At 50.2% G+C, this 27,708-nt stretch overlaps 1 protein-coding gene across 7 annotated transcripts; it reads right to left on the bottom strand.

Annotated features, from left to right (window-relative positions):
* Positions 1-2,948: 2,948 nt before the first annotated feature.
* On the bottom strand, positions 2,949-25,324 carry LOC143388597 (phosphatidylinositol 4,5-bisphosphate 3-kinase catalytic subunit delta isoform-like). Of its 7 annotated transcripts, none has more exons than XM_076842263.2 (22): positions 25,181-25,324; positions 23,419-23,647; positions 23,089-23,321; positions 22,506-22,685; positions 22,203-22,352; positions 21,733-21,822; positions 20,451-20,672; positions 19,714-19,810; positions 19,496-19,626; positions 19,092-19,142; positions 18,847-19,019; positions 18,644-18,769; positions 18,305-18,448; positions 18,060-18,159; positions 17,764-17,942; positions 17,514-17,626; positions 17,273-17,351; positions 16,629-16,796; positions 15,947-16,070; positions 15,630-15,775; positions 15,151-15,283; positions 2,949-3,086 (listed from the first exon to the last, which is right to left on the bottom strand). In XM_076842263.2, the coding sequence occupies exons 1-22, from the start codon at positions 25,322-25,324 to the stop codon at positions 2,949-2,951; spliced, it is 3,150 nt and encodes a 1,049-aa protein (XP_076698378.2). The 7 variants fall into 7 exon arrangements, with proteins under 7 accessions (XP_076698378.2, XP_076698380.2, XP_076698379.2 ...); XM_076842265.2 differs by having other exon boundaries at positions 18,644-18,765; positions 18,852-19,019; XM_076842264.2 differs by having other exon boundaries at positions 18,847-19,016.
* Positions 25,325-27,708: the final 2,384 nt, after the last annotated feature.

Genomic DNA, 27,708 nt, shown 5'->3' with positions numbered 1-27,708 from the left:
TCTCTGTGACTTTTGTGCTAGTGTACTCAGGACTAGGATGCAAAGTTCAGTGACCCTGCTTCTGTTCCCTCTCCCTCTGGAAACTATGAGGGGAGGCCTACTCTCTTTGTTCTAGGCATGAGGCTATGTAGGATTTGGTGTGGTGTTTGGGACCAGAGTAGTGGTTTGTATTTGAAGTCTGGAAATGGGTCTTCATCTTTGGGGTTCTGCACACTTCTAGCGTCATGTTTGGGATGGGAGCTGTGGGGTCCCTGGCTTCTCATGCACTCCTCTCAGGACCAGAAACTTCCTTTTCTGTCACCCAGGCTTTGTGTTCCTGTACTGAGGCTTCATAAATGTACATTTTCCTGCTGGTGAAGTTTTCTGTGGTTCATTAAAACTGAAAGCTGTCATGCAGATCACTTGATCACTTGATTTTGGTGATAGCAGTGGTTTTCTGAGGGATTTGCACTCATAAATAGAGGAAGACAGAGGGCTACAATGTTCCAAAACAGTCTGCATCTACCCCAAACCAGCCCCTGTGGGTTGCTCCTGCAGAATTCCCCTGCATTGGGGTCAGATCCTCACTCCAGTAGCCAGGAGTCCTGCTGCTCTGATCCATGGGAAGGTCAAGGAGAGAAAGAAGTTGGGGATAGAGCCACAAAGAACCTTGCTCTTCATGTACATGTCAGATGCTAGACTGTGAACCTGGGGGTCATACTGCACACTGCCCCTGTGTCCTCACTGCCAGTCTTAAGGATGGCTGTGCTGTTGTGTGGCTGCCCATCCACATGTAGTCTGTGGAGATGCTGTCTAGACAGTGGTAGAAGCCTACAGAGAGGGATTTCCTCATATGGTCTGTAGTGCCTTGGTGTTTCTGCCCAGATGCATGTATTGATGCTAGGTGGGAATGTGTGTACACTACAGTAAAGTTCTGGTTCTAACTCCAGCTGGAGTGATGCCTGTTTATTGCCTTGTTTAAACTTTGTTTTCCCTTGATTTATTTTGAGCCAAGAACATAAGACCATAGAAAGGCTTTAATTTCTTTCAACGTGCCTTTCTGTCTTTTGACAAAAGACTGCAGACTCAACCCACATCAGTGATATTTAACTTGCAACATGAAATGATTGAAAACAGATAGAAGCTGTTTTGGGCAACAGACCATATACCCAGAAATTGCTGAGGGTGTGCAAGGTCTGTAGCCCACGCCTTGAAGCATAATACATAAACATGTGTGTGGTTTTTCATATTGTAAAGGAGGTTTTTTATATTGTAAAGGAGGAAGGTGGCCTGATTAAATTCAGCATTTATTTGGGAACAAAAGTGTCATCTCTGGCTACTGCAGATGAGACAGGTGCTCTGGTGCCACAACAGCTATTGAAAATTGAGAGAGCTGGCATCTGGAATTCCTTTAAGCTGTGCACCTCTGCTGCTAAGGGCCAGAGTCTGCTGGCTCTTCTGAGTCTTGGGAGACAACTGAGAGATCAGCAGTGAGCCCAGCAGGTCCTGAGTGAGCAAACTGTGCATCAGGATTACCAGGGTTTCTTCATATTTTTTTTTTGTTTACACTGCTAGAGATCAAACCCAGGGCCTCATACATACTCAGCACATGCTCTATGACTGGGTTCTGGCCCCAGCCCACTGTGGGTTTCTAAAAGCCCAAGTCCTGGATGCTTCACTACAGTGGGCTAAAGAAAGATGAAAGAGGCACAGGAACCTGCAGTAGGGACAGTTTCTCTTGTCGAGCCCTTTTGGATTACTGAGGCTAAGCTTGGACTATCTCAGAGCAAGTACCCTCAGAGAGAAAGACCCCACCTGATATGGTCCAAGATTATTCCAAGATGGTTCCTCAAAGGTGAACCCTAGGAGGACATCAAGCCCCATCCCTCCCTTAACCCTGCCAGAGCAGGCAACCTATTCATACATGACCACACAGACCCCCTCTGACCTTTCACCCTGACCAGGAGGAGCTCTGCCAAGCTCATTTTTTATACTATACATAGGGAAGGCATGCTCCTCTGTAGCTGTAGAGGTTCAGTAAATAGAGTGGTATTATTTTCTTACCTGAAGACGAAAGAGGTGAGGGCATTCTCTACCTGAGAGTCACTTTAGCAGTGAAGAGAAAGCATCCCTGTGTCTAGAGGTTACTCTGGCTTCTTTGGGAGCTGCCCAGGACTTGGTCAATAAAGAACACGCAGGGTGGGCCACACAGGTGGCACAACGTGATCTGGGGATAGAGGTGTCCTAAGTGGACAGGAGGCAAAATAACTGTTAGGTGGGGAGCCTGGGAACAAGGCTTCCCCAAGAGGAGGTCAGTCTTTGCTGGGAAAGATCCACTAGCTGGAAGACCTGGAATGCCCATCCTAAGACAAGAGCAAGGTACAACCTCAAGGTGCCCAACTCACAGTGCTTGGACACAGTGCATCACCCATCCTCTGCCCGAGGATGCATTTGCATTTATGGTGTTTGGTTCTTTTTGATATTTTTTACTTGTAGATGGACAAATACTTTTATTTTTAATTTATTTTTATGTGGTGCTGAAGATTGAAACCAGTGCCTCACACGTGCAAGGCAAGCACTCTACTACTGAGCTTACAATCCCAGGCCTGGCTGTTTGGTTCTTTATTAGAGTTTTTATTTTTATTTTTATTTTTTTTAAATATGACAGCGGAATATATTACGATTCTTATTACACAATCAGAACAAAATTTTTCATATCTCTTGTTGTATACAGAGTATATTTACACCAATTTCTGTCTTCGTACATCTACTTTGGATAATAATGTCCATCACATTCCCCCATCATCTTGAAACATTTCCTGTCTGTCTAAATAACTAGTGTAAACAAAAGGCAATTGTGCTGTTCTTTCCCATGAGATGCAGTTCAGGTGTGAGGCCCCAACTAAGACAACCAAGGGTAGCTGTCCTCAGAACAGGTTTGCCAGCCTGTGGCCGCTCAGAGGTGGCCACTATTGCCGGTTGTCTTTGGTCAGGTTGTGGGCCAGCCAGTTCACTTTGGTCTTCCAGCTCTCCCTCAGGGCTTCATTGAACTTCACCCGGAAATGCTTCAGCCCCTCCTCCTCTGTCTTCCCCAGTGCCAGAGTGTCCTGGGACAGAATCATCACAACTGTATCAATATTCAGGGGTCCTGACCCTGCTGCATCTGCAATCCCTTCTGCCTCCCTGTACTCTTGCCCCCTAGGGTTGTTCAAATTTCTTCCTAAAAGAACTGCAAGCAGATGGTCAGGCGGCCTCACCTTAGCTGAGAGAAGGGCAGGAGAAGCTTTAGGGAATACACCCCCTCCCACTCTGCCTCTCACCAACTGAAAAGACAGGAATGGAAAGTGTCTTGCAAACCTACAAGGGACTTTATCTCATGCATGAAAGACACTGAGGACACATGGGATGACCAAAAAAGATCACAGTTCACCTGCAATGGGGCGGGACCAGGCCCAGGGAGCACACCACTCTGGCCACTTCCCACCATACTGCACTGCTGGGCCTGGGACGGCATGAGGGCCCCCATCTCTGAGGTGAATCTCCTAGGTCCCTGAGCTGTTCAGACAAGATGCACTCTGACCAGGATGAGCTCTGCCAAGCTCATTTTTTAATACTATATGTAGGGGAGGCAGACTCCTCTGCAGCTGTAGAGGTTCAGGCAGGCCTTGGGAAGTATGTGGTAGACACTGGGCTCCAGTCTGGTGTGGCCCTGTGCTGACATACCTTCAAATACTGGATGTCTTTGGAGGAGCTGAGCTCAGGCAAGCCTGCTGCCCGCATCAGAGCAAAGAGTTGGAGGAAGAGGAGCCCATGGTGCTGCAGAATGCTGTAGGCCTGTTCACAGTACCCTCAAAACCAGGACAGAGTGGACTTGGATAATGGGAAGGCTCAGGGACTCTGATCCAGCCCTGTTGCTTCTGCATCTGCCCTCTGGGCCTGAAGTCTCACAGTGTTTCTGGGACAGGTGTGCCATCCTGCAGTCACACCCTTCTCTCCCCTCAGGGGTTGGGAGTGGCACCACCTTGGGAGGGTGGAGAAGAGACATAGCTGTTACTGCCTAAAGTTGAAGCAGGTGCCTGTGCCTTATAACCACAAAACTCAGAGAGCTTGGATCCTCAAATCCATCGGGGGGGGGGGGGTAATCTGAGGCTCAGTGAGGCCTTACTGAAATTCATACAACCTAGGAAGTGTAAGTGCAGAGATAAGCTGGCTTCAGGCTTGTGCTCCTCCCACTCTATGCAGAGACAGTGCTCCAAGGAGGGAACTGAGCATCCCCATCCAGGAGCTCTCTGCATGCCTGGACTCTGTGGAGCGGCCACTCCCAGTGAGGCCAGGCCCCTATCTCTGGGCAGTCTCCCTCACTGGGGAGCATCTCCCTTCTGCTGCTGCTCCTAGGAGGTGGACACTGGATGACTTGGCCATGAGCTGGACTCTCACCTCCCTCTCTTTGCAGACCTACCAGGACCAGCACAGTGGTGAGGAGGAGGAAGAGGAAGAGCAGCATGAGTTTTGAGAAGAGGAAGAGGAGGAAGACATCACTACTGACCAGTGGGAGAGCTTCAGGGAGAAGGAGGTTGGCCCTGTCCAACCAGCATCAGCAGCTGAAGTGGGAAAACTCCACACTCAGCTACTGAGTGCAATCTGGAATCTTGCATCCCCACCTCAGAACGTCTGCTACCCATTTCCCAGCGAGTAGGTCCTCCATGTAGAAAATATCTTCAGCCAGCACGTCTACAGACTCCCATTGCTAATTATCCTCCCATGCCCAAAGTGTGGGACTGTAGGCTCCCACCATTTGCCCACCCCTGCTGGATCTCTTTTCCCCAAAGCCAGGAGCTGACTTTTCCTCCCTGCCACCTCCTGACAGCACAGGAGCTGCAGCACTCCTGCCATCCAGTGAGTTGCCCACCTCTTGCACCTCCAGAATAGTTGGAGTGATTAAACTAGCTGACAAAGAGTAAAAATTAGTAATCATTTTTTCTTTCTTGAAGGTCTTCATTTTTTTCCAAACTAGTGCTTTTACAAGTGGTAAAAGGGGGTTAACATGTAGATAATCAACTGACTTTTTACTACTTGATAAATACATTGGAATTGTCTGTGTCCTTTGTGCTAGTGTACTCAGAACTTGGAGGTGAAGTTCAGGGACAATGCTCCTGTTCCCTCCCCCTTGGGAAACCAGGAAGGGAGGCCTACTCACTCTGGTCTAGGCATGAGGCTATGTAGGATTTGGTGTTCTTTTTGGGACCAGAACAGTGTTTTGTGTTTGAAGTCTGGAAATGGGTCTTGTCTTTGGGATTCTGCCCACTTCTAGCGTTGTGTTTTGGATGGGAGCTGTGGGGTCCCTGGCCTCTCAGGACCAGCAGCTTCCTTTGATATCACCCAGGTCTTGTGTTCCTGTACTGAGGCTTCATAAATGTACATGTTCCTGCTGGGGACGTTCCCTGTGGATCATGGAAACTGACAGCTGTGGTGCAGATCACTTGACCAGTTTCCACTTTGTTTTGGAGATAACAGTGGTTTCCTAAAGGATCTGCACTTATAATGGAGAAAGAGTGCTAGAATGTTCCAAAACTGTCTGCATCTACCCCACCCCAGCCCCTGTGGGTTGCTCCTGCATAATGCTCCTGCACTGAGGTCAGATCCTCACTCCAGTAGCCAGGATTTCTGCTGCTCTGATCCATGGGAAGGTGAAAGAGAGAAAGAAGTTGGGGCTAGAGCCACACAGAACTTTGCTCTTCATGTACATGTCAGATGCTAGACTGTAAACCAGGGAGTCATCCTGCACACTGCCCCTGTGACCTCACTGCTAGTATTAAGGATGGCTGTGTGTTGTGTGGCTGCCCATCCACATACAGTCTGTGTAGATGTTGTATAGACAGTGGTAGAAGTTAACACAGAGAGGGTTACTCTATTTACTGCACACTTTATTATGAAAAATCCATTAAAAATTAATAGAGCAGTCCTTCACTTCAAGAAATTTGTAATCTGATAGAGTATTTGTAAATTAATATGCAGATTAATTTTATATGGAGATATATATATATATATATATATATATATATATATATATCACTATGAGTTGCGCACACACACACACACACACACACACACACACACATATATATATATATATATATATATATATATATATAAAACAGTACTATGACAATGAAACACAGAAATATTTTTAGATAACTAGTTTTTTTTTTATCTTGTAAAAGAAAAAAAAAATTTAAAAAATTTAAAATGAACAGCATATATCCACAGATGTCCTCATATGGTCTGTAGTGCCTTGGTGTTCCTTCCCAGACCTCATATGGTCTGTAGTCCCTTAGTGTTCCCCTTCATGATGTACCATTCACCTCTCCTTGTTTGAACTCTACCCCATTAATAAAGTGCCAGTTAGTCTAAGATCCTCACAGCTGTTTTCACCGATAATGATTGTCTCAAAAGTTCTATAGCTTGTTTCACCCTAAGAGGAATTAATATACTATGTTACCTAGTTAGTTGTCATGATTGTTCTGACAGTCTAACCTGCAGTCTTGTGTGGGAGAGGGGCCACAGCCTACAATATTTTTTTCCCATTCCTGTGATCACACACAGAGTCTTGATGCATGCCATCCAAGCAGTTTTATCAGAGTTAACAAGAGTTACAAATAAGAATACTTTATTTTAAATTTAAAAATGCTTAGGGAGGACTGATGCCTTTCACAAAGGTTTTACTTACCTTTTCTTCACCAGTGAACTTTTTGTAATTTTCTTGTTATTGGTCTTTCTCCTCTTTCTTAGAATACAGATATCGTTGGAGGTTGCTCTGTAATGGTTGATCAGGAGTGAACCCTCCAATATACCTGTATGAGAATCAATTAGAGTGCTTATTAAAGTGCACACTTCAATACTCCTTTACGTGAACTATTTAGTTTTTTCCATTCATATCATTTTGTTCTTTTTGTCCTTTTGTCACACTGCTGGTCCATTCTTTTATCAACTTTGAAATCCTTCCTATTTTCTCTTATTTTTTTTGCATACAATTCTTAATTCACCTTTATACCACCATTTATGGTATCTCTGTATATAAGGTATGTTAACACCAAATTCACATCTTCATACAAGTATTTTGTATAATAATGACCCTATCCTTTATGTTTTCTAAAACTGTAGTTAGTTGCAGATAGAGCAATTTTAGGGTGCTGGTTAGGAATATAGGCTGTGGATATATGCTATTCATTTTAAATGTTTTTTTTTCTTTTACAAGATAAAAACAACTAGTTACCTAAAATACTTCTGTGCTTCATTATCATAGTACTGTTTTACATATATATATATATATATATATATATATATATATATATATATATATATATATCATAGTGCTGTTTTTATATATATCCATATAAAATTAATATGCATATGTGGATCTGAACTAAGTCTCACTTGATCAGGAGAGAGAGAGCTCTATAATTTCCATTTTTGTATTGCCTCTTTAATATCAATGTAATGCTACTCTCATGAGTTTGGAAATGCCCGGGGTGCACTGGGGGCTCCCTCCACCACATCCAGGTCAGAAGGGCCCTCCCCAGATGTGGAAGTGTCGCCTCTGCCCTGGGTGCACTAAGGAGCTCCCCACCCACCCCGACACCCAGATCCCAGGGGCCTCGCCCCTGGAGCAGGGAGTGTCCTCTCCCCTGGGTGCAGGGGGGGAGCGTCCACCACCGCCCACACCCAGGTCAGAGGGGCCTCCCCATTGGAGGGGGGGAGTGCACTCTTCCCTGGGTGCGGGGTGGGGGGAAGGAGCTCTCCCCCTGCCACACCCAGGTCAGAGGGGCCTCCCCCATGGAGGGGGGAGTGCCTTTCTAACCCTGGGTGCGCTGGGTAGCTCTCCCCTACAAACAGGTTAGAGGGGCCTACACCCTGGATTAGGGAGTGCCCCTCTGCCCTGTGTGCGCTGGGGAGCTCCCCCTGACACCCAGGTTAGAGAAGCCATGTCCCTGGAGGGGGGAGTGCTCTCTACCCTGGGTGCGCTGGGGAGCTCCTCCCAACACGCAGGTTAGAGGGGCCTCGCCCCTGGAGGGGGAATGCCCTCTCCCCTAGGTGTGGATGGGGGGAGCTCCCCCCAATACCCAAGTTAGAAGGGCCTCCCCCATGGAGGGTGGAGTGCCCTCTCTCCTGGGTGAGGATGGGGAGCTTCCCCACCACACACCCAGGTTAGAGGGGCCTCCCCCCTGGAGTCAGGAGAGCTCTTTCCCCTGGGTGCTGAGGAAGAGCTCCCTTTTCACACCCAGGTTAGTGGGGCTGCGACTCCCAAGGAGGGAGTACCCTCTCCCCTGGATGTGGGGGGAGCTCCCACCCCAAATCCAGGTTAGAGGGGCCTCCGCACTGGAGGGGGGAATGCCCACTCCCCTGGGTGCTGAGGTAGAGCTCGCATCCCCTACACCCAGGTAGGAGGGGCCTCCCCACCCCACCGAGGGGGGAGTGCCGTATCCCCTAGGTGCGGGATGGGGGGCAGGAGCTCCCCCCCACCCCCCAACCCCGACATCCAGGTTCGAGGGGCCACCTCCCAGGAGGGGGGACTGCCCTCTCAGCTGAGTGCGGGTAGTGGGGGTGAGTTCCCCCACTCCCACACCCAGGTTCCAGAGGCCACCCCATACCCTGGAGGGTTAAGGTTAGGGTTACAGAGCAGAGTACCCCTCTGCCCTGGGTGCACTGGGAAGCTCTCCCAGACACCCAGGTTACAGGGGCCTCCCCCCTAATGGGGGGAGTGCCCCTATGCCCTGGGTGTGCTGGGGAGCTCACTCCACCAGCAAGGTTAGAGGGGCCTCCACCCTGGAGTGGAAAGTACCCTCTCCCTTGGGTACAGAGCGGGGGGAGCTCCACCCCACACCCAGGTTAGAGGGGCCTTCCCCGGGATGGCGGAGTGCCCTCTACCCTGGGTGCGGGGCACAGGGTGGGAGCTTCCCGCCCCTCACCCCGACACCTAGGTCTGAGGGCCTCCCCCCCAGGGGGGAGTGCCCTATTCCCTGTGTGTGGGGGATGGTGGAGCTCCCACCCCGACACCCAGGTCCGAAGGTCCTCCCCCCTGAGGGGGGAGTGCCCACTCCCCTCGGTGAAAAGGTGTGGGGGGGTGGAGCTCCCCCCTAACCCACCCTGACAACCAGGTCCAAGGGGCCTCCCCTGTGGAGGGGGGAGTGCCCTCTCCCCTGGGGGGGAGCTCCTCCCCACCCCGACATCCAGGATGGAGGGTGCAGTAGAGGAATTAGGGCCTGGACTGCAGTCAACCAAGACGGGCAGTTCTCTCAGGTACTGCGCTGTCCCTGGGCCAGAGGATGGAGGGCCGCACATGGCAGAGGCAAGTGTAAAGGAGGCATAGTAGCTGTGGCACCAAAGGATCTGCAGGGCGCTGGGAGCCATCCTGGCCCATGATCCTAAGTTCTCACAGGAGGGAAGCGAAGGCCCTGGGTTGATGCTGGTCCCAGCCATCCATGCCCACAGGGCTTTCCCTTGTTCCTCCTGCAGGTGGAGCTGCAGGCTGACACTCCTTGCTGGGAAGCTGCACCCTTCATGCTCCATAGTGGGAGTCAGGGCAACTCAGGCTGGGCCGGTGGCACCGACCCTGAGCTGAGAGGGAGGCCCCTCCACAGCCTTCTTTGGAAGTCCTGAGACAGACTCTGGGGTAGATCTCAAGCTCCTCCCAATGGTTGGCAGTGGCCCCTGAGGGGACATCTACAGGTGAGGCTTTCTGCCCAGTGTGGGCTGGGGAGTCCACGGATGTGAGGAATTCACTCTGCTGGAGAGACACAGGTTCCAGAGGGCAGGAAACTATCCCCCCCCCCCCGTATTTTCTAAAGATGAGTTTGTTGAAATATAATTGACTCATAATAGACTTCACATGTTTAGTAGTGTGCAGTTTGGTAAATTTGATATATGTATGTACCCATGATTTATTTTGCCACAATCATAGTGAACCCCTCTCTTATTATCCCAAACATTTCTCTAGCCCTTTCCTAATGCCTTGCTAACCACCCACTCCCCAGTCACCCACCCCAAACCAACAACTGGTCTCTTCTTTGTTGCCATACATTATTTTGTATTTTCTAGTGCTTTACCTAAATGAAAGCCTACAGCATGCAGACATTGTGTGTAACTTCTGTAACTTGGCATGATTATTATGATATTTTTCCAAGTTGGCCAGCACCACACTCCACATGGTGGGGGTGAGAACTGGGCTGATGGCTGTGGTTCCTGGAGGGGCCACAATCTTCTGTCCCAAAGTAGTGAGAACCTGTGTGGTCCCCCTCCACCATCATTTGCACCTGTGGGTTCCCAGGTGGTTTTCAGAGCCCTGAGAGCCTCTTTCTTGGTGGCAGGTGTTTGAATAAGGTGCCCTGCATTGCAGTCCCCCCAGTCAAAAGGTACATCATGGTTTGGTAGCTGGAAGAATCCAGGATCAACCTGAGTATAGTCATTGCTTTGCCTGAACTGCTTCTAAATTTCAGAGCTCTTAGGGGTTTTCCTATTCCCTGAGCTTGGAAATAACAGCACAATCACATGAGAAGTGTAGCTCGTGGAGGATGAATCTGAAGACCTCAGGGTAACAGCCGCTCTGCATGGGGAGGCCTATTTCCCTTCCTGGACACTCCTCTCTGTTGCTGATGTACCCACCTTCATTCCCTCTGAGGTTTTGGGAGATTCTGTTCCTGAGAGAGCTACTTGCTTTCCTGGTGTCATCATGCTCTTTGGAAACCAATTCAGGGTCTTTCCACCTTTCCTTGACTGATCTGTGGCTCTGAGATATGCCTTTTGGCTCACTCAATAGGAGGACAGTGTTACTGCTGTTGTTGCCCAGGATTTGTGCAGTGCTCTCATTTGTTTGTTTACTTTGTTTATTTCGCACTGGGATCAAACCCAGGGCCCTGTGTGTGCCAAGGACATGCTCTACCACTGAGCTACACCCTCAGTAGCCCCCAGTTCTTGAATTTGACTCTCCCTTAGCTCTCTTGCTTTCCTGAAAAGGGGTTTGTGAGCTTGAGCCTGAGTTGGGTGACCATTAGATATGACCAGCTTTGGTGGGCCCCACAGTCTCAGTGAAATCTGGTTGGGCCATTTCTGCAGACCTGGGCATGGTTTTCACAGGTGAGAGGCCAGAGACAGCTGGAGGCCACCTGGCTCCCACCATCTGCAAACTTGTGGAGAGCAGAATTGTTGCACAGCGTCCCCCTTCTGAACAAGAAGGGGACATGTGGCACTAACTTACAAAGGACTAGCATATGCCCCTAAAACTCCAAGCATGCTGTTTGTCTCCCCATTTAGAAAACCACATGCATTTAGCCTGCTGGCTCAGCAACCCATGAGCCTACCTTTAGCCTCTGGGGCCCTTGTTCTGGCCCCACCCTGCTTCCTAACTTGAGCCACCTGGTACTTTTCTTAACCCTGCAGGTGTGGCACCATGACCAGCTACCAAAAGGCTTTGTAACTCCTATGCTGCTGGAACTGGCATACCTGGTAGTTCATTGACCAACTGGTAGTTCAACTGACCAACTGGTAGTTCATTCTCATCTGCTCTGAGCTAAATGGCTGCTATCTCAGCAATGAACTTAAGGAGGAGTTGTGTATAGGACTCCTACCCAGAAGAGCCAGCTGTGGTGGTGACAGAGGGCCCTGTCTCTTGGCCCTGATGTTTGTAGACACACTTTAGCACACTCATCATGGCAAATGAGGCTTACCCCAGGAGTGGTGGCCTTCTTCAGCCTGGCCTGCTGTGGTTAGACCTGTGCAGTCTGTACTGACAGGTTGGGCTGCTTCTCCATTCCACCATCTGCTGCATTCTGAGTGAGAGCCTGAGGAACCCTGGAGGGAGGTGATAGAGAGCAAGTGTCAGGGAATACCACAGGAAGGAACAAGGTTATTGCTAAAGTTTTCACACATGAGACACAAGGATGCTCTTCTATAAAGAATGGCAGCTGGTTAACTAAAGGATCCTTGTACTGGTGTCAGGTCACTGGCCCTGTTGGCAGTGAAGTTGGGTCCTTGGACTGATGCAGGGACCCAACACACACAGGGCTAACACTGCCCTAGCTTGCAGTGGTCACTGTCAGACCACAGCAGGGAGAGCAGCACCCTGCTCTGAAGCCTTCATCAGCATCTTCTATGGCTTCCTCTTTGCTCAAGGGCTCCGTGGTCTGGGGAATTGGATCCAGGATTGTTATTAGAAACTGACCATCTTTACCATGAAAGGAAATAAAAGATTATGAATTGTGTCATCTTTCCTGTTTCTAGGTTTTCGGTTAAAGCAGGGGAAATGTCTAAACCATCCACTTCCCAAGTGACTAGGACCTGAGATTGCTTTGCCACTCTGCTCTCATGGATGGATTATTTTTAAAGTTAACTATACAGGAATTATTAGAAAAGTGCTGTTTCTTGAACATGGAACAACCTCAGATTTACAGTGGTATCTAAGTGCTTACAAGAGTTTTTTCTGTTTTGTATTGTTTTTGTTTGTTTATTTGTTTGTTTTTTCTGGTCACAGACACTTGCAACATTTTCTTACAGCAGGGCCCAGGGGCTACTCAGACTAGCATTTTTCACAGCTGCTGCTGCCCCATTTCTCCTCTTGGAAACAGTCAGGATGCTCATCCCTAGTGATCCTTTCTTCCTGTCCACTGCAGGTAACATGATCCATGCTGCCAATCCTGTGGAACATGCCAGCCACATGGCTGCCCAACCACAGTTTGTTCACCCTAAGCAATGCTTTTTTGTTTACCTCTCAGGCCACAACCTGCTCAGTCCTCAATCATTTACAGGAAGGAGGTGGGAGGCACCTAGGTGCAAACACTAAGCATCACACAGAGTTTAGGCATATGATCCTTTCCTACCTGGCTGGGAGCACAGAAGTACATTCCCACTCCCCATCACACATGAGGAAATGATTGCCTACCCACAGCCACAGTGACCCAGCAAGTTTGAGGCCACGCAAAGCTGTTTCTGGTGCTTTCTAGTCTCTGAAGTTTAGGTGGAGTGCACCAACCTAGGATAGCCAGTCACAGGTGGGAAGCCTCAATCTGTGTGACCTCTCTGCAGCCCTGTTTGTCCTTTTTCTCCCTTGACAGTCATCCTGAATCCTGCCACCATGGTGATTGTTGTTTGCATTTACTTCCTGGTGTTTATGATCATCCTGGAGGTGTTTCAGATCTGGGCTGCACATCAGTGAACCTCACAGGGCCAGGACACAGGGAAGGAGAATGAGATGGATGGCAATGACTCTGCTTTGACCTTCACCATGAACTCCAAAAGGAGGTAGGAGCAGACAGGGCCCCAGGCTGCATAGCACTGTAGGCCAGGCTCCTCCATGTTCAAGTGCCTGCACCTTATAACACAACTCGGTGAGCTAGAATCCTCAAATCCAGGTGGGTAATCTGAGGTTCAGTGAAGTCTCACTGAAGTTCATACAACCTAGTAAGTGTAACTGCAGAGATGAGCTGGCTTCAGGCTGGTGCTCCTTCCACTCTATGCAGGGACAGTGCTCCAAGGAGGGTACTGAGCATCCCCATCCAGGAGCTCTCTGCATGCTTGGACTCCATGGAGAGGCCACTTCCAGTGAGGCCTAGGCCCCTTTCCCTGGACATTCTCCTTCACTGGGGGACATCTCTCTTCTGCTGCTGCTCCTGGAATGTGGACACTGGGTGACTTGGCCATGAGCTGGACTCGCACCTCCCTCTCTTTGCAGACTTACCAGGACTAGCACAGTTGTGAGGAGGAGGAGGAGGAGGAAGAGGAAGAGAAGTGTGAGGCTGGAGAAGAGGAGGAGGAAATTATCACTATCCACCTGTGGGAGAGCTGTGAGGAGAAGGAGGGTGGCCCTACCAACAGCCAGAATTTCAACCAGCATCAGCAGCTGAAGTAAGAAAGCTCCACACACAGCTAGTGAGTGCAATCTGGACTTTGCATTCCTACCTCAGAATGTTGGCTACCCATCTCCCAGCCAGCGGGTACTTCAAGTACAAAATCTCTTCAGCCAGCAGGTCTGAGGACCCCCATTGTTGATTATGCTCTCATGCCCAGTGTGTGGGACTGTAGGTTCCCACTATCTGCCCACCCCTGCTGGATCTCTTTTTCCCAAAATCTGGAAGCTGACTTTTCCTCCCTGCCATGTCCTTCCAGCTCAGGGGCTGCAGCACTCCAGGCTCCTACCATCCAGTGAGTTGCACAACTCTTGCACCTCCAGAAAAGTTGCAGGGACTAGACTAGCTGACAAAGAGTAAAAATTGATCATCATTTTTTATTTTTCTTTTTGATGGTCTGTATTTATTTTTTCCAAACTAGTGCTTTTACAAGTGATAGAATGGGGTTAATATGTAGATAATCAACTGACTTTTTAATGCTTTGTAAATACATTGTAATTCTCTGTGTCCTTTGTCCTAGTGTACTCAGGACTAGGATGCGAAGTGCAGTGACCCTGCTTCTGTTTCCTCTCCCTCTAGAAACTATGAGGGGAGGCCTACTCACTTTGTTCTAGGCATGAGGCTATGTAGCATTTGGTATGCTGTTTGGGACCAGAGTAGTGGTTTGTGTTTGAAGTCTGGAAATGGGGCTTTGTCTTTGGGGTTCTGCACACTTCTAGCGTCATGTTTGGGATGGGAGCCGTGGGGTCCCTGCCTTCTCATGCACTCCTCTCAGGACCAGAAACTTCCTTTTCTGTCACCCAGGCCTCACCTTATCTGAGAGAAGGGCAGGAGAAACTTTAAGGAATACACCCCCTCCCACTCTGCCTCTCACCAACTGAAAAGACAGGAATGGAAAGTGTCTTGCAAACCTACAAGGGACTTTATCTCATGCATGAAAGACACTGAGGACACATGGGATGACCAAAAAAGATCACAGTTCACCTGCAACAGGGAGGGACTAGGCCCAGGGAGCACACCACTCTGGCCACTTTCCACCATACTGCACTGCTGGGCCTGGAATGGCATGAGGGCCCCCACCTGTGAGGTGAATCTCCTAGGTCCCTGAGCTGTTCAGACAAGATGCACTCTGACCAGGATGAGCTCTGCCAAGCTCATTTTTTATACTATATATAGGGGAGGCAGACTCCTCTGCAGCTGTAGAGGTTCAGGCAGGCCTTGGGAAGTATGTGGTAGACCCTGGGCTCCAGTCTGGTGTGGCCCTGTGCTGGCATACCTTCAGATACTGGATGTCTTTGGAGGAGCTGAGCTCAGGCAAGCCTGCTGCCCGCATCAGAGCAAAGAGTTGGAGGAAGAGGAGCCCATGGTGCCGCAGAATGCTATAGGCCTGTTCACAGTACCCTCGAAACCTGCAGAGGAGAAGGAAATAGATAAAGCCCTGGGTCCTCCCAGCCACCCCCAGCCCCAAACCAGCAGAGGTTCTGCATCCAACCAGCACCTGCCTCTGAGTGTCTGCCCCTGGTCGTATTATGGGTGTACCCAGATCCTCTAACCAATGCCCCTGCCTGTGCCTGCCTCCTACACCTTCCATGTACCTCCTTTTTGCACTGCCCAACAGTGTACTCTGGGGTTGGGGTGAACCTGCAGAGAAGGCAGCACCCCCAGGGTGGAGGCAGGAGTTAGGCTGAGGGCTATGTCCCCATCCCTGCCCCTGTCTGATCACTGTCCCCTCCCTGGGGCCCTGGGCACCCTCACCTTTCAAACTTCTCATTATTACTAGACTTTCCCTGCTGAATCACGTGGACAAAGTCATGGGTGAGGATGAATGGAACTCGCTCACGGTTGATTCCAAACTTGGTCTTGAAATTCCCCAGAAAGTGGCCAAAGTCAATATGAAATAGCTGAGGGGAGGGAAGGGCAGCTACTGAATAGGCTTCACAAAGGGAGGTTCCGGTTAGAGGAAGTCAGCAGGACTTGGGGCACTCTTCTATGAGCTGTGGGCAGGGCAGAGAGGCCACTGGACCAGGCATGTAGGACAAGCTCACTGGGCAGCTGAACACAGTGCCCCTTACCTGCCCATTCTCACAGATCATGATGTTGTCACTGTGCCGGTCACCGATGCCCAGCACATATGTGGCCACACAGTAGCCAGCACAGGAGAGGGTGAACTCCTCAATGGCTCGATCCAGGGCTTCTCTGGGTGGGAAAGATTGAAAACCAGGGCTCCTTATATTTTCCCTCCTCTTGAAACTAGCCTTTTATTAATCAAGAAGGAGGGCATTATTCTGGAGCATAGGTCACCATGCCCAGCTTGAAATTGCCCCCTTCTTCCACACAATACCATGCAGAGAAGCCAAGGCCTATGTGTTAGATGAAGAGAGGCTGCATAAAGAGGCACAACTTAGAGCCAAGACCCTAGGTATGTAACTGGGCCCTTGGTAGATACTCTGGGCTCAGGCAATATCACAGATGCTAGCCATAGCATCAGCTATTTCAAACCACAGCAGAAACACTCAGCAGAACCCACTCAAGCTACATATTTGTGACTAAATATGGTGGTGGTTTTAATGCCCAAAGAGTTAAGTAGCATAACACAGCCATGAAAAATGAACACACAGGAACAGTGACATCTCTGTCCTGCCCCAAATCAGATATGGGCCGGTGCTCAGCTGAGCCAAGCAGCCATGGAAACTGTCACAGGCCTTCCCTCACTTTTCACTCTATCGAGCCTCTCCCAGGAATAAGAAAGCCTACCCAGGGTTCTTGGACTTGAGCCAGTTGAGCAGGGCATCCTTGTTGAAGGCAGCCATCGCAGCCAGGTTGCTCTGGTTCAGCTGAATGTTGGCAATGGTGTCCGAGTGCTGCACCACCTCAATGAGGCCCATACAGTCACCAGTGGGAAGGCAGCCATAGGGGGTCATCCTAGCACATGAGAGGAGGCACAGGGAGACACTATGGTTAAGGACATTCTCTGGGGATACTGGACCTGGATCCCCCAGGAAATTGAGGCGCCCAACAAAATCACAGGGGACACTGCTCAAGGTCCTGAGGATGCCAGAAGGGATATGGGGCCCTGGGGAAGGTGCCTCAGAGACACACAACTGGCACCCAAGATGCAGAGCACACCTTGGCTGGCCTCATGTTTGCTCTGAAGAGAATGAGTCAGCGGGCTTGGAAGAAGGTGGTACTGCTCCCCAAGGGGTGGGAAACCAGGAAATAGGAGCAAGCCCTAGGAGTGGCCTTACCCAAACCCCTCCAGCTGCCCTAACCCTTTTGTGAGAACAGCCCCTCTCACAGTCAACATGGTGGTGTCAGTTTAGACCAGGAACTCCTCCAGAGGCACCGGCTCTGAGGCCAGATAGAGATCCAAACACACAGGTGATGGACAGAGGCCCCACCTTAGGTCCAAGCCCTCCTGCTTCCACAGGGCATCCATGAGCTGGATCATCTGCAGAGTCAGCATGTCCTGGCGGAGGTCTGGAAGGGCAGGAGTTTCTAGTGGGTTATATACCCATACAAGGCTCAGAGTATCTGAGCTCTGTCTTCTCAGGGAACCCCCCTGGGGCCCTACCACAGAGAAGTATGGGCCTAGGTGAGAAGGCCAAGGCCTCAGCATGTCCCCTGCCCAGACTGGCTCACCATCCCCATTCTTAAAGATGATGCCAATGCTGTCAGCACTGCCTGCCTCCTCACTGCTGTATATGATCCACAGGGGTTTCATCTTGGAGTCCATGAAGGTGCACCTTTCCACACTGCAGGCAGAGGGCAGTGTTGGCCTCGGCCATTGGGGGCTTAGGGTGGGGGAGGGGGTTTAGGGTGGGGGAGGTGTTTTAGGGTGGAGGAGGGGGCTTAGGGCCTGGCTCCACGTGGGGCTAGGCCTGGGACTCACCAGATTTCTGCAAGCATTGTGCTGGGGTCCAATGGAGACTGCAAGTGTGAAAGGGCCTCTAGGCAGGTGTCTTGGCGCATGTACAAGTGCATTAGCTCCTTAGTTTGGGGCTTGGTGGTCTTCTGGGAGCTCACTTTCACAAAGTCGCTCAGGGCCTTCAGCTTGCTCAGTGCTTCTGCCTGGTGGGCAGAATGGAGTAGCAGCAGTGCATATGAGCCTGAGCCAGAACCAGGAGTATGACTGTGAAGGGGCCTGGAAGGGGAGCCTGCCTCAGGCACAGGCACTCTGAGCCTCACCTGTTTCATAAGCACCTTCATGTGGTGGATGCTGCCCCTGAAGTAGGCCTCCATGATGAGGCCAAAACGCAAGGCCACGGACGGCACATGCATCTCAGAGCTAGAGGGAGAAGATGGGGCTGAGAATGGCCAGGAGTGGAACATAGCCCCTCCCCAGCCCAGTAAATATGAGGTCAGCAGGCCAGGAGAGCCTCATCCTCCATGGCCTTTCTAGGTTCCCAAGGAATCAGCGTGCATCCAGCTACCGAAGATGCCAGAAGAGGAAGTGGCCAATCTTTCGGTTGGCTAGAGCCCGGTCCAACAAGAATTGGGTCAGTTCGCAGTCCAGGTAGGACTTGTACTTGAGGACCTGCACCAGCTGCAGCAAGCACTGGAAAAGCTCGTCGTCCCTGTAGGTAAGGAAGGCTGGTTGAGTCTGGGGTTCTGAAACTCAGGAAAGAGGTCTCCAGCTGGCAGGTGACTGGAAAGAGGGTGAGGCCAGCCTAGGCTCATCTCCACCCAGCACCCACTTCCAGGTTGCCAGGGCAAGCTGTCTTAGTGAGGAGCTGGCAGCCCGTGGGCCTCAGTGCCCAGCTGGGACTCACGTCAGTTTCCGCAGGGACCTGATGGCAAAGGAGCCCACGTGGCAGTCAGGGAAGCTGAAGTCCAGCAACTCCAGCGCATTCAGGACAGGAAGCTCGGGCCAGGAGCACAGCAGGTAGAGCATCTGGAGGACGCTTTGCAGTCAGGTGGTGGGCGGCCCACTGCTATCTCTCTACTCCAGCTGTGCCCCTGGTGCCCCTCTCCACCCACCTGGGCCACATCCTCGTGCTTGTTCCACTTGGTCACGAGCAGCAGGTGGGCCAGAGCCTCTGGGAAGTGCTCCTGCACTTCACGCCGCATCTTCCACACCAGGTCCTTCTCATGCTCATACAGCTCTCCCGACCCCCGCTGCTCCAGGATTCCCTGCAGCTGCAGCTGCTAATGGGTGCAGGTAGAGTGAGGCCTCCAGCCCAGCACCTGGCTCCATGCCCCACCAGCACCCCAGCTCACCTCCTCCTTGGTGGTAGGCCCACACTCCCCATGACGTCCCAGCTCCAGGATCTGCAACAAGTATCCCTGCTGTGAGCTCCCCAGGCCTGGGCCAGCACTGGCAGGGCTCCAGGAAGGGGGTCTGAACCTCAGCCCTACTGCACACTGCAGGGCATTCAGTAGCATCTTCAGGCTCAGCCTGCCACAGGCCACTAGCACCTCTCCCATTGGCTATGACAACAAAATGTCATCAGACATCACCAACATCCCCTGGTGGGCCACATAGCTACTGGAAGGCCTCAAATCAGCATGATGACCCAGCCCCCAGAAATGGGCAAAGCCTGGGGTGACCAGGGAACCCCCTCTGAGGAGCTCCAGGAAATTTCCTTGGTTAGCGCTCAGCTTCCAGGAAAGGCCTCACTGACCTTCTCCAGGGCAGGGTAGTACACAGGGTGAGGGGCCACCTCGGGCAGGCAGATGACCAGGGTGACAGCACTCTCTGTGTTGGGATTGCTATGCACGGTACCCATGGGGTTCAGCAGGTCTCCTTTCTCATCTGAAGGCAGGGACAGATGTAGTTGTAGGGAACCAGTTCTGGATCCCTCACCCTCCAGGAGTCTCTCCCTGCTGGGCCTGGTTCCACCTGGGACAGAGGGCCACATGTAGAGGCAGAGCTCCCCAGTCTTGAGCTGGTCCTTGTAGTCAAACAGCATGAGGTTGGCCCAGGTGATTGGGCAGTCCTGGAGAAGGATACTACAGATCAGAGTGAGCCTGTTCTTGTTCATATGCAGAATGGAACCAGTCTCCAGGCCAACCAGGAGAGAAGACCCAGACCGCATGGAAGGTCACCAAGTTAGACCCAGGAGGAGGGGAAGGACCTGCTACCTCTTTCCTGTCAGAGTTTCAGTAATTAAACCAGCAAGATCCCTTCCTGGCTACCTGCATCTTCACACCCAGCATCCAGAGACACTTGTGTAAGCCCACCAGACCCATAACTGGCCCAGGTCAAGGAGCAAGTCACAACCTGGGTCTAGTGATTTGGGGCCCAGCCACACACTCCCCAGGAAACCACTAACTCATCATTTCTGTCCCCCTGAGAACACTGTCCTTCCACCAAGGGAGCTGCCTCCTGGACCCCTAAGGACCAGAGGCCTGGGCTAGATATTTCAAGTCAGGCAAATCATGAGCTATCACTCAGGCAGCACAGGAAGCCAGACTAAGGAGCCAGACTAGGGCGGGCAGGGATACTAGGGTCCCCAGGCTCTCCCAGGACCCCTGTCCTCAGGGTGCCTGCCTGTGGGAGCAGGATAGCAAGAGGCCCCAGCAATGGGTTTCACTGGACGTCTGAGGCCTGGGCCTCTCCCAGTCAGCCCAACTCACCACCTTCTTGGACTTTTTCTTGCTGGAGTGTGCCTTCTTGGCCTTCTCCATCACCGCATAGAGTGCAAAGCAGAGTCGGGCCATGCATGGCAGGTCACAGATATTGATGTCAAACTTCAGATGCTGCTTCCACATGGGCTCTGAGCACACGCTCACCTCCAAGCTGGACATCGTCTTGCACAGCAGCTCATTGCCATGGAAGAGCCCAGCGTGCACCACCAGCTGGGGAAGGGGTACAGGGCATGGGTGAGGGAGCGAAGGCCCCACCCCATCTAAAGTTCCAATCCTCTCCTTAAAGGTCCCCATTTACATAGGGGTCCAAATCTACTTCTTGCATTGAGAGTGGTCCAGCAGAGTGTAGGCTGGCAGCTCAGTGGTACAGGTGTCTTGGGGCATTGGTACCCCAGGCTGTGCTGGGGCAAGCCAGTCTCAGTACACTTGACTCTGTGGGTCAACTCAGAACCTCAGTTTGCCCATCAGGGTTCAGGAGTTCCAGGGTCCCTTCTGGTTCTAACAGCTCTGGCTACCTTCATGCCTAGCGTCTTCTGAGCCCCATATGGGCTCATAAGACTGCCTGATCAGTCTTCAGTGCACCTGTTCCAGTTCCAACCTGCCAGCCCATCCACAGAGCTGCTCCCACCCAATCCTCCCTGACTTCTGCAGACACACCCTCCTTCACAGATTGTAAAGTAATGCCAAAAAGAGAGACCCAGACAAGACATGCTATGCTTTGTGGACCCAGACAGGCATCACCTCCCAGAAATGGGACAATAAATCCACCTCTGCAGGTGGTTCTGAGTACAGAGGAGCCATGAAAGTGCTTTTAGAAGAGACAACAGGGCACTGTTCCCCAAGCCCATGGGGGTTCAGCTTCCATGTGCAGTGTCCCCCAGACTGTGGGCACCGCTGGGTGGGTAACTCCTGGAAGCACCTCAGCCCAGATGCAGCCAGCTTCTATGGTGCCTTACACATCTCTGACTGGGCCTCCTACTTCAATGGGCTGTGTCTGATTCCACAAGCTCCACCAAAGTCAAATACCCACAAGTTGCTTGGCCCAGGTTTCCATTAATCAACCTCCCTGGCCTGCTGGCCTTCTCCCCTCCCCTCTTATTGTTTGGATGTGGTTCACAGCCAATCCAGGCAGAGATAATGAGTAATGTGTCCAGGTGACTTTTGTGTGACACCCTCCCACTCTTCTTTCTCTGTTGCCCCTCCAGGCTACAGCACACCCTGTTTGTGCAAAAAAACCACCTGTGCCCTCACCTGGTACCCAAGCTCCTACCTTCATCTGCTCATCAGCATTGATTTTGCTGCCCTGGATCAGCTCAATGCAGAAAGGCTGCCCCAGCGACCAAAGGGACACAGAGGAGTGCTAGAGAGGAGAGGAGCGGGGCTTAAATCCCAGCTTATTCCCCTGGATGCTGAAAGACTGGGGAGAGGGGGAGAGGGTCACAACTTTGTGGCAAGGTTCAGAAACTTGTCACCAATGCCATCTTTTACCAATCTGACACACAGGGGCCCCGGGGTCCCAGCCCCCCTGAGACCTGCAGAGAAGTAGGCAATCTGGGATTCCAGTAGCTCAAACAGGACCACCCTGGGTGTCAGCTCAAGGCCCTGACTCTCCAAAAGGACTGCACCATCCAAAGTCCCCTGGATCAACGTCTAGCCCTGGTGCTGCCCAAGAGGCACTAGGATTGGCCAAAAGGAGAGAGGAAGAGAAAGAGGGTAAGAAAGGAAAGGACACCATCTCACCTTCTTCATGGGAGTAGGGGGCCGTTTGGTGTGTGGTTTCTGGACCTGAGGGGCAGGTTTGCTCTGCTCATCCCGCATGGCAAGGATGGAGGAGGAGTGCACCATGGTCAGGTGAGGGGTCATTCCACTGTGCAGGCAGCTGCATATGTACTGAGATGAGAGTGTAAGGTTGAATTGTCAATGGGTGGTATATCCATTCCCTGGAACCAAGAGAGACCCACAGTCCGGCTCTCTCACTCCTATGCTGGCCCCTTCTAGAGTGGTAGGGATCCCAGAGTGCAGAGGGCTCCTTGCAGGCCTCACCTTAAACTGACAGAGCAGGTAGCTGCCATAGAGGTACTCATGCCGCCCATTCACCTGCAGCACGTAGTCCTCAGGCTGCTCCATTGTGAGGTGCTGGTACACCTTGGCCTTCTTCTGGAGGGCACAGGCCATCAGTGCTAGGGGCACATCCTTGGTAGACACCTGGATGGTGAAGCTCTCCTGTGGGGAGGAGGGAAGGTTGGCATGCTGCTCTCAGGACCATGGGCTTCTGGGGAAAAGGGGCAAGGCCATTTGCCTGCCTTTATTGGGTATCCCCAAGTGTGAGCCCCACAAGGGCAGGGCCTGGGTCATTCACTGGAGAAAGTAACAGCAGACACCCAGGAAATACTTGTCCAGTGAACTAAGGGACCAATTTGGCCTTGGTGAGCTTACCTGGTGGGATGCTTGATGACACCCCTTGCATGCCTGCATACCTGGCAAATGCCATTTGATGCCAGTGAGAGAAGGGAAATTTGGGGGCCTGGGACACTGGAGTGTTTTATCAGTGGAAGGTTGCCATGGGCACAGCAGCCCATGTGCTGCAGCTGGGGCAGCCTCCCTAGGACATGGGCTATGGGCTCACCCTGCTGCCCTCAAATTTGACATTAACCAGCAGGTCTGGGTTGGAGATTTGAGAGGTGTTGCTGTCCCCCCAGCTCGTGGTGGAGGGCTCCAGCTGCAGGGGAAAACTGTATTGCAGCCAGGCCTCCCAGCCCAGCTGCTGCCGGCGGGCAGCTGCCTCCTCGCTGAACTGGCGCATCTTAGTGCGGAAGTCATTCACTTCTGGGTCTTGCAGGCAGTTGAATTCGTGGAGGCCTATAGGGCAGGAGAAGGCTCAGTGCAGGTGCCTGTGGGACCAGGCACCCAGGTGTGCCCTACCTTGCCGAGGAGGGGGCTGATATACGAGCCCTACCTTTGCCGATGAGGAGGCTGATCTGTGAGTTGATGAGCTTCTCCATGCAGTCACCCTCGCAGGTCACCAGACGCAGCATGGGCAGGAAGGGCCGGACATCACACAGCCGCTGCTGCTCATCCTCTAGCTCCTGTTGCTCTGCTGTCTGGTTGACACAGGTGAACACATAGGCCTCGGGGTCACTGAGCATGTGGAAAAGGGGCTCATTCTGGGCTTGGTGCCACAGCATCTGGGAGGAATGGTTATGGTCAGCCTTGCTGGCCATGACAACTGCTGGGAGGCAGACAGAGGCCTCTAGTCTGGGGATTTCACTCTGCCTGAGCCACATAGAGGGCAAAGGGAGACCCAAGCATTGCTTCCTAGGACCCCTTTGGCCTTTGGGACCAACCAGCTAGTCAGCAAGCTTCCTGACCCTGTGCTCTGTGAAGGACTTGATGTGTGGAGATTGGGGACTGAGCAGTCACGCCCACCATAGACGCATTATCTAGGGCTGCTTTCACCCCACCAAGGTGATGGTGGCCTTGAGCCATGGCAGAGCTGAACCACTGTGACACATAACACGTAGCCCACAAAACTTCATATCAATAAAAATATGAAGAAATCAAAACCACAATGAAGTGAGAGATGGGACCCTAGAGACAAGTCACATTGTTTAGTCACATTGTTTGAAGTTCTGTAAGCACATCAAGTGAACCATATAATGATGTTTAGAGGAACTAGAGTATGAACAAAATGTTACTGTGGTCACTCAGAAAAACAAGTCATGAAAGTTCATAATCAGAATTTAGTTAGAATGTGGTTAGAAAACAGGAAATGGCTAAGGTAGTGTCTGTGGCTGTCTTCTATGGCAGAATCACAGGCAGATCTCTTCCTTCTCATTCTTATTTTCCAAAATTTTATGGGCCATTATTATTATTGAACTCAGGGACACTCAACTACAGAGCTATACCCTCAGCCCTTTTTTGTATTTAGTGACAGGGTCTCACTTAATTGCTTCGAATCTCACTGTGTTGTTCAGGCTGGCTTTGAACTGGCAATCCTCCTGACTCAGCCATTGGAACATTTGGGGACACACACAGCTACTTTTGAAGTAGAAAAATTTAAGGAAGGATGGAAGGAAGGCAGAGAGAAATCTTCCAGGACATTAAAAAAAATCCCTCAAGTGTGGTCCATTGCTTCTATTATTTTTTCCTGTTCTCAATAATAGCTTTTAAAATTGTGAAATAAATTCTTGCCCCCAGGCAGTCCAAGGCATGACCCATTAAACCTGAATTTGTAAGTGGCATAACCCCATTGAAAGCCACAGGACAGCATCTATCAAAGCAGATGTTCATTGCTTTGACTCAGTAATTCATCCTGAAATTTATTCAATAAACCTGAGGACCCTTTCCAGGGATGATGGACACTATGTTGGCAACAGTTTTAAAGACAAATTCCTGCAAGGCCCTTATGTGGCTGGGAGCAGACTGTGGTCACTAAAGTGACAGACAGCATAATGTAAGTCAAATTTTCAAAGTTCCATTCCAGCACTGGAGACTTAAGGGCAACTGAGGCTAGTAGCTGGCCCTCTGGTAACTAGGGAGGGGAACACATTGCCATGGGGTAATGTGGAATTTGGATAGTAAGTGGAGTTTAACCACACATATTATACAAGTTCTTGACATTGTATATCTTTCAGAATTTACATCTGAGGTTCTCAAGTGTGAGGAACAATGCCTCTGTCTTTCTGAGCTCCCAGGGCTGACAGGAGACCAGGCAGTACCTGCTTAATGGTGCTGAGGTTGGCATTGCGGGACACAGGGAAGCTCAGGTAGATCCCTGTGGGCAGAAGGAAGTCAACCACCACACTCTGATTCTTCTCCTCCTCGGTCCAGAATTCCATGGGATAGTCAATCCCTGGGGGCATTCTGCTTTATTATTTCTCTGTGGCCACGTGACATGTAAAGGAAGCAAAGGTAGAGAGTCCTTTGAGAATAGTGTATGGGGGCCTTGGGCAGTGTGAGGCTCAGGGCTGAGGGCTTGCAGGTGGGCACATGGTGTTCTCCTCCCACAGAGTCCCCACTGCCCAGGTAGTTGCTGCCCCTACTGCCCCAGATAACTGTCTGCACTCGGTTGTCTCTCACCCTGGTGGAAACATCTGCCTCCCTCACAGCGGGCCCAGAGCCATAGACCAAATAATTTTTCTCTGGAAATTACGCATCAGGGAGACGCTATCATGGCCACCAGCTGGCAAGGACAGATGGCAGTGTGGCTGGGTATACAACTCAGGATTCGAGAAAGGCCAAAGGCTATGACTGAACAAAATTTGTATTTTTATTTTTTCACTGGGAATTTAAGTCAGGGACACTCTAACACTGAACTACATCCCCCATCCTTTTTATTGATTTTTTTCCTCCACAGGGATATAACCCAGGGGAATGTAACTACTGAGCCCATCCCCAGCCTATGTTTGTATTTTATTTAGACACAAGGACTCCATGAGGTATTTAGGGCCTTGATATGTTTCTGAAGCTCTCTTTGAACTTGAAATCCTCCTGTCTCACCTTCCCAAGCAATTGGAGTAACAGGTGTGCACCCCAGAGTGTGTGCCCATGTGTGTATTTGTGTGTGTGTGTGTGTGTGTGTGTGTGTGTGTGTGTGTAAGGTCTGTTGAGATATATTGATTGAACTGAGCCCCAAACCTGCCCCCACCACATACATAACAAAACATTACAGAGAAATTTTGTCTTCCATACACTCCAGAACCAGATCAGCCCCTTACTTCCCTCACCCCCAGCTTCCCCCTCCAGGTCACCACCATCTGGAATCTGTTTACCTATAGCCTCCATCAGTGTTTTTACTACTAATTTGTATCCACAAAGAAGTCCTAATGTTTTTGAATGCCTTAAATCTTCCTAAACTAGTGAATTTTCTGCAACCTGCTTTGGCCACTTAATTTATGTTCCTTAGATCCATACATGTGGATGAATACATGTAGCAGTAGTACATTCATTTTAACTCCTGCAAGGTGTTTCACTGTATAAAGAAAGCACCTTGTATTTGCCCGATCATGGTGATAAACTGGGAAGGTTTGTTTCTATTTTCCTTAGTTGTTACAAAAAATGCTACAATGTATATTCCTATACTGGTTCCTAGCCTGCACCTGGGAGCAGAGAGGAGGCTGGTCCAAGAGCAGTATGTGAACCTCATGTTTGATGTCAAGGACAAATGTGGATTAAAAGAGAAAAGACAGGTAAAATTAAGGTCCAGAATGCATTTTATTTAATCCAGTGTATCCAAATTATCATCATGTTGACATGAAATCAACACAGGAAAAAAATACTAGAGATATTCCAACTATTTTTAGTATTGAACCTTTGAAATTTTTTGTATAGTTTATGCTTATTTCATTACCAGTTTTTCTTTTTCTTTTTGTTTTCTGCCATTTCCCTTTCAGATTTTAATCAGAAATAACTGGCCTTGGATGGTGGTTTAGCTCAGTGTCAGAGCACTTACCTAACATGTTCAAGGCCCTGGGTTCTATCCCCAGCCCAACCCAAACAAATGCCACAAGAACTATTTTGTCTACTCAAAATTTTCACACTATTTACAGGTTAAAAATATTCACCAACCCAAGTTTTTCCAAAAAAATATATTGCTTTAATGATAAAGACAGGTATCAATTTCTAAATTTCAATTAATGTAAATTAAATAAACTGTGGGGTTTTTTTGGGGGGGGGGGATGGAGGTGAAATTCTGTGGATGGCACCCAGGGCCTTGTGTGTGTGAAACAATTGCTCTACTACTGAGCTGCCTCCCAAACAAACAAGATGTTTTGAAGTTCATTCTTCAACTGTACACTATGTACATTTCAAGTGACCAAGAGTCCCATATAGTGAAACCTATGATAGGTATAAATCCATCATTCACTTGCTCAAATACCCCCATATTTTCCTCAAAGTGGTGCTGCCCATCATGAGATCATGCTTGATCTCCAAATTACCCTCAGCATTTGCTATTGTCAAACTTACTCATTTTTGCCAATCTGATGGGTATGAAATTGGCTTACTTTGCTTAAATTGCTTTTCTCTGATAATGCACAAAATGTTTAGCTTCTGCAGAAAGCCTACTTATAACCTTGGCATGTGTCCTTTGGGGTTATTTATCTTATTCTTGTTAGTTTATAGAATCTATATATTCTACATTCTATTTCTTTGTGGATTAAATGAGCTGGACATGTTTTCTTCCTACTCTGAGTCATCTTTTCTCTTTGTGCATGGTCCCTTTTGGTGAATAGAAGTTTTCATTATT

The sequence above is a fragment of the Callospermophilus lateralis genome, unplaced genomic scaffold (genome assembly GCF_048772815.1).
Source record: "Callospermophilus lateralis isolate mCalLat2 unplaced genomic scaffold, mCalLat2.hap1 Scaffold_300, whole genome shotgun sequence".
Taxonomy (NCBI): domain Eukaryota; kingdom Metazoa; phylum Chordata; class Mammalia; order Rodentia; family Sciuridae; genus Callospermophilus; species Callospermophilus lateralis.
The sequence above is the reverse complement of the archived record's forward strand: the minus strand, read 5'-3'. Positions and strand labels throughout refer to the sequence as shown.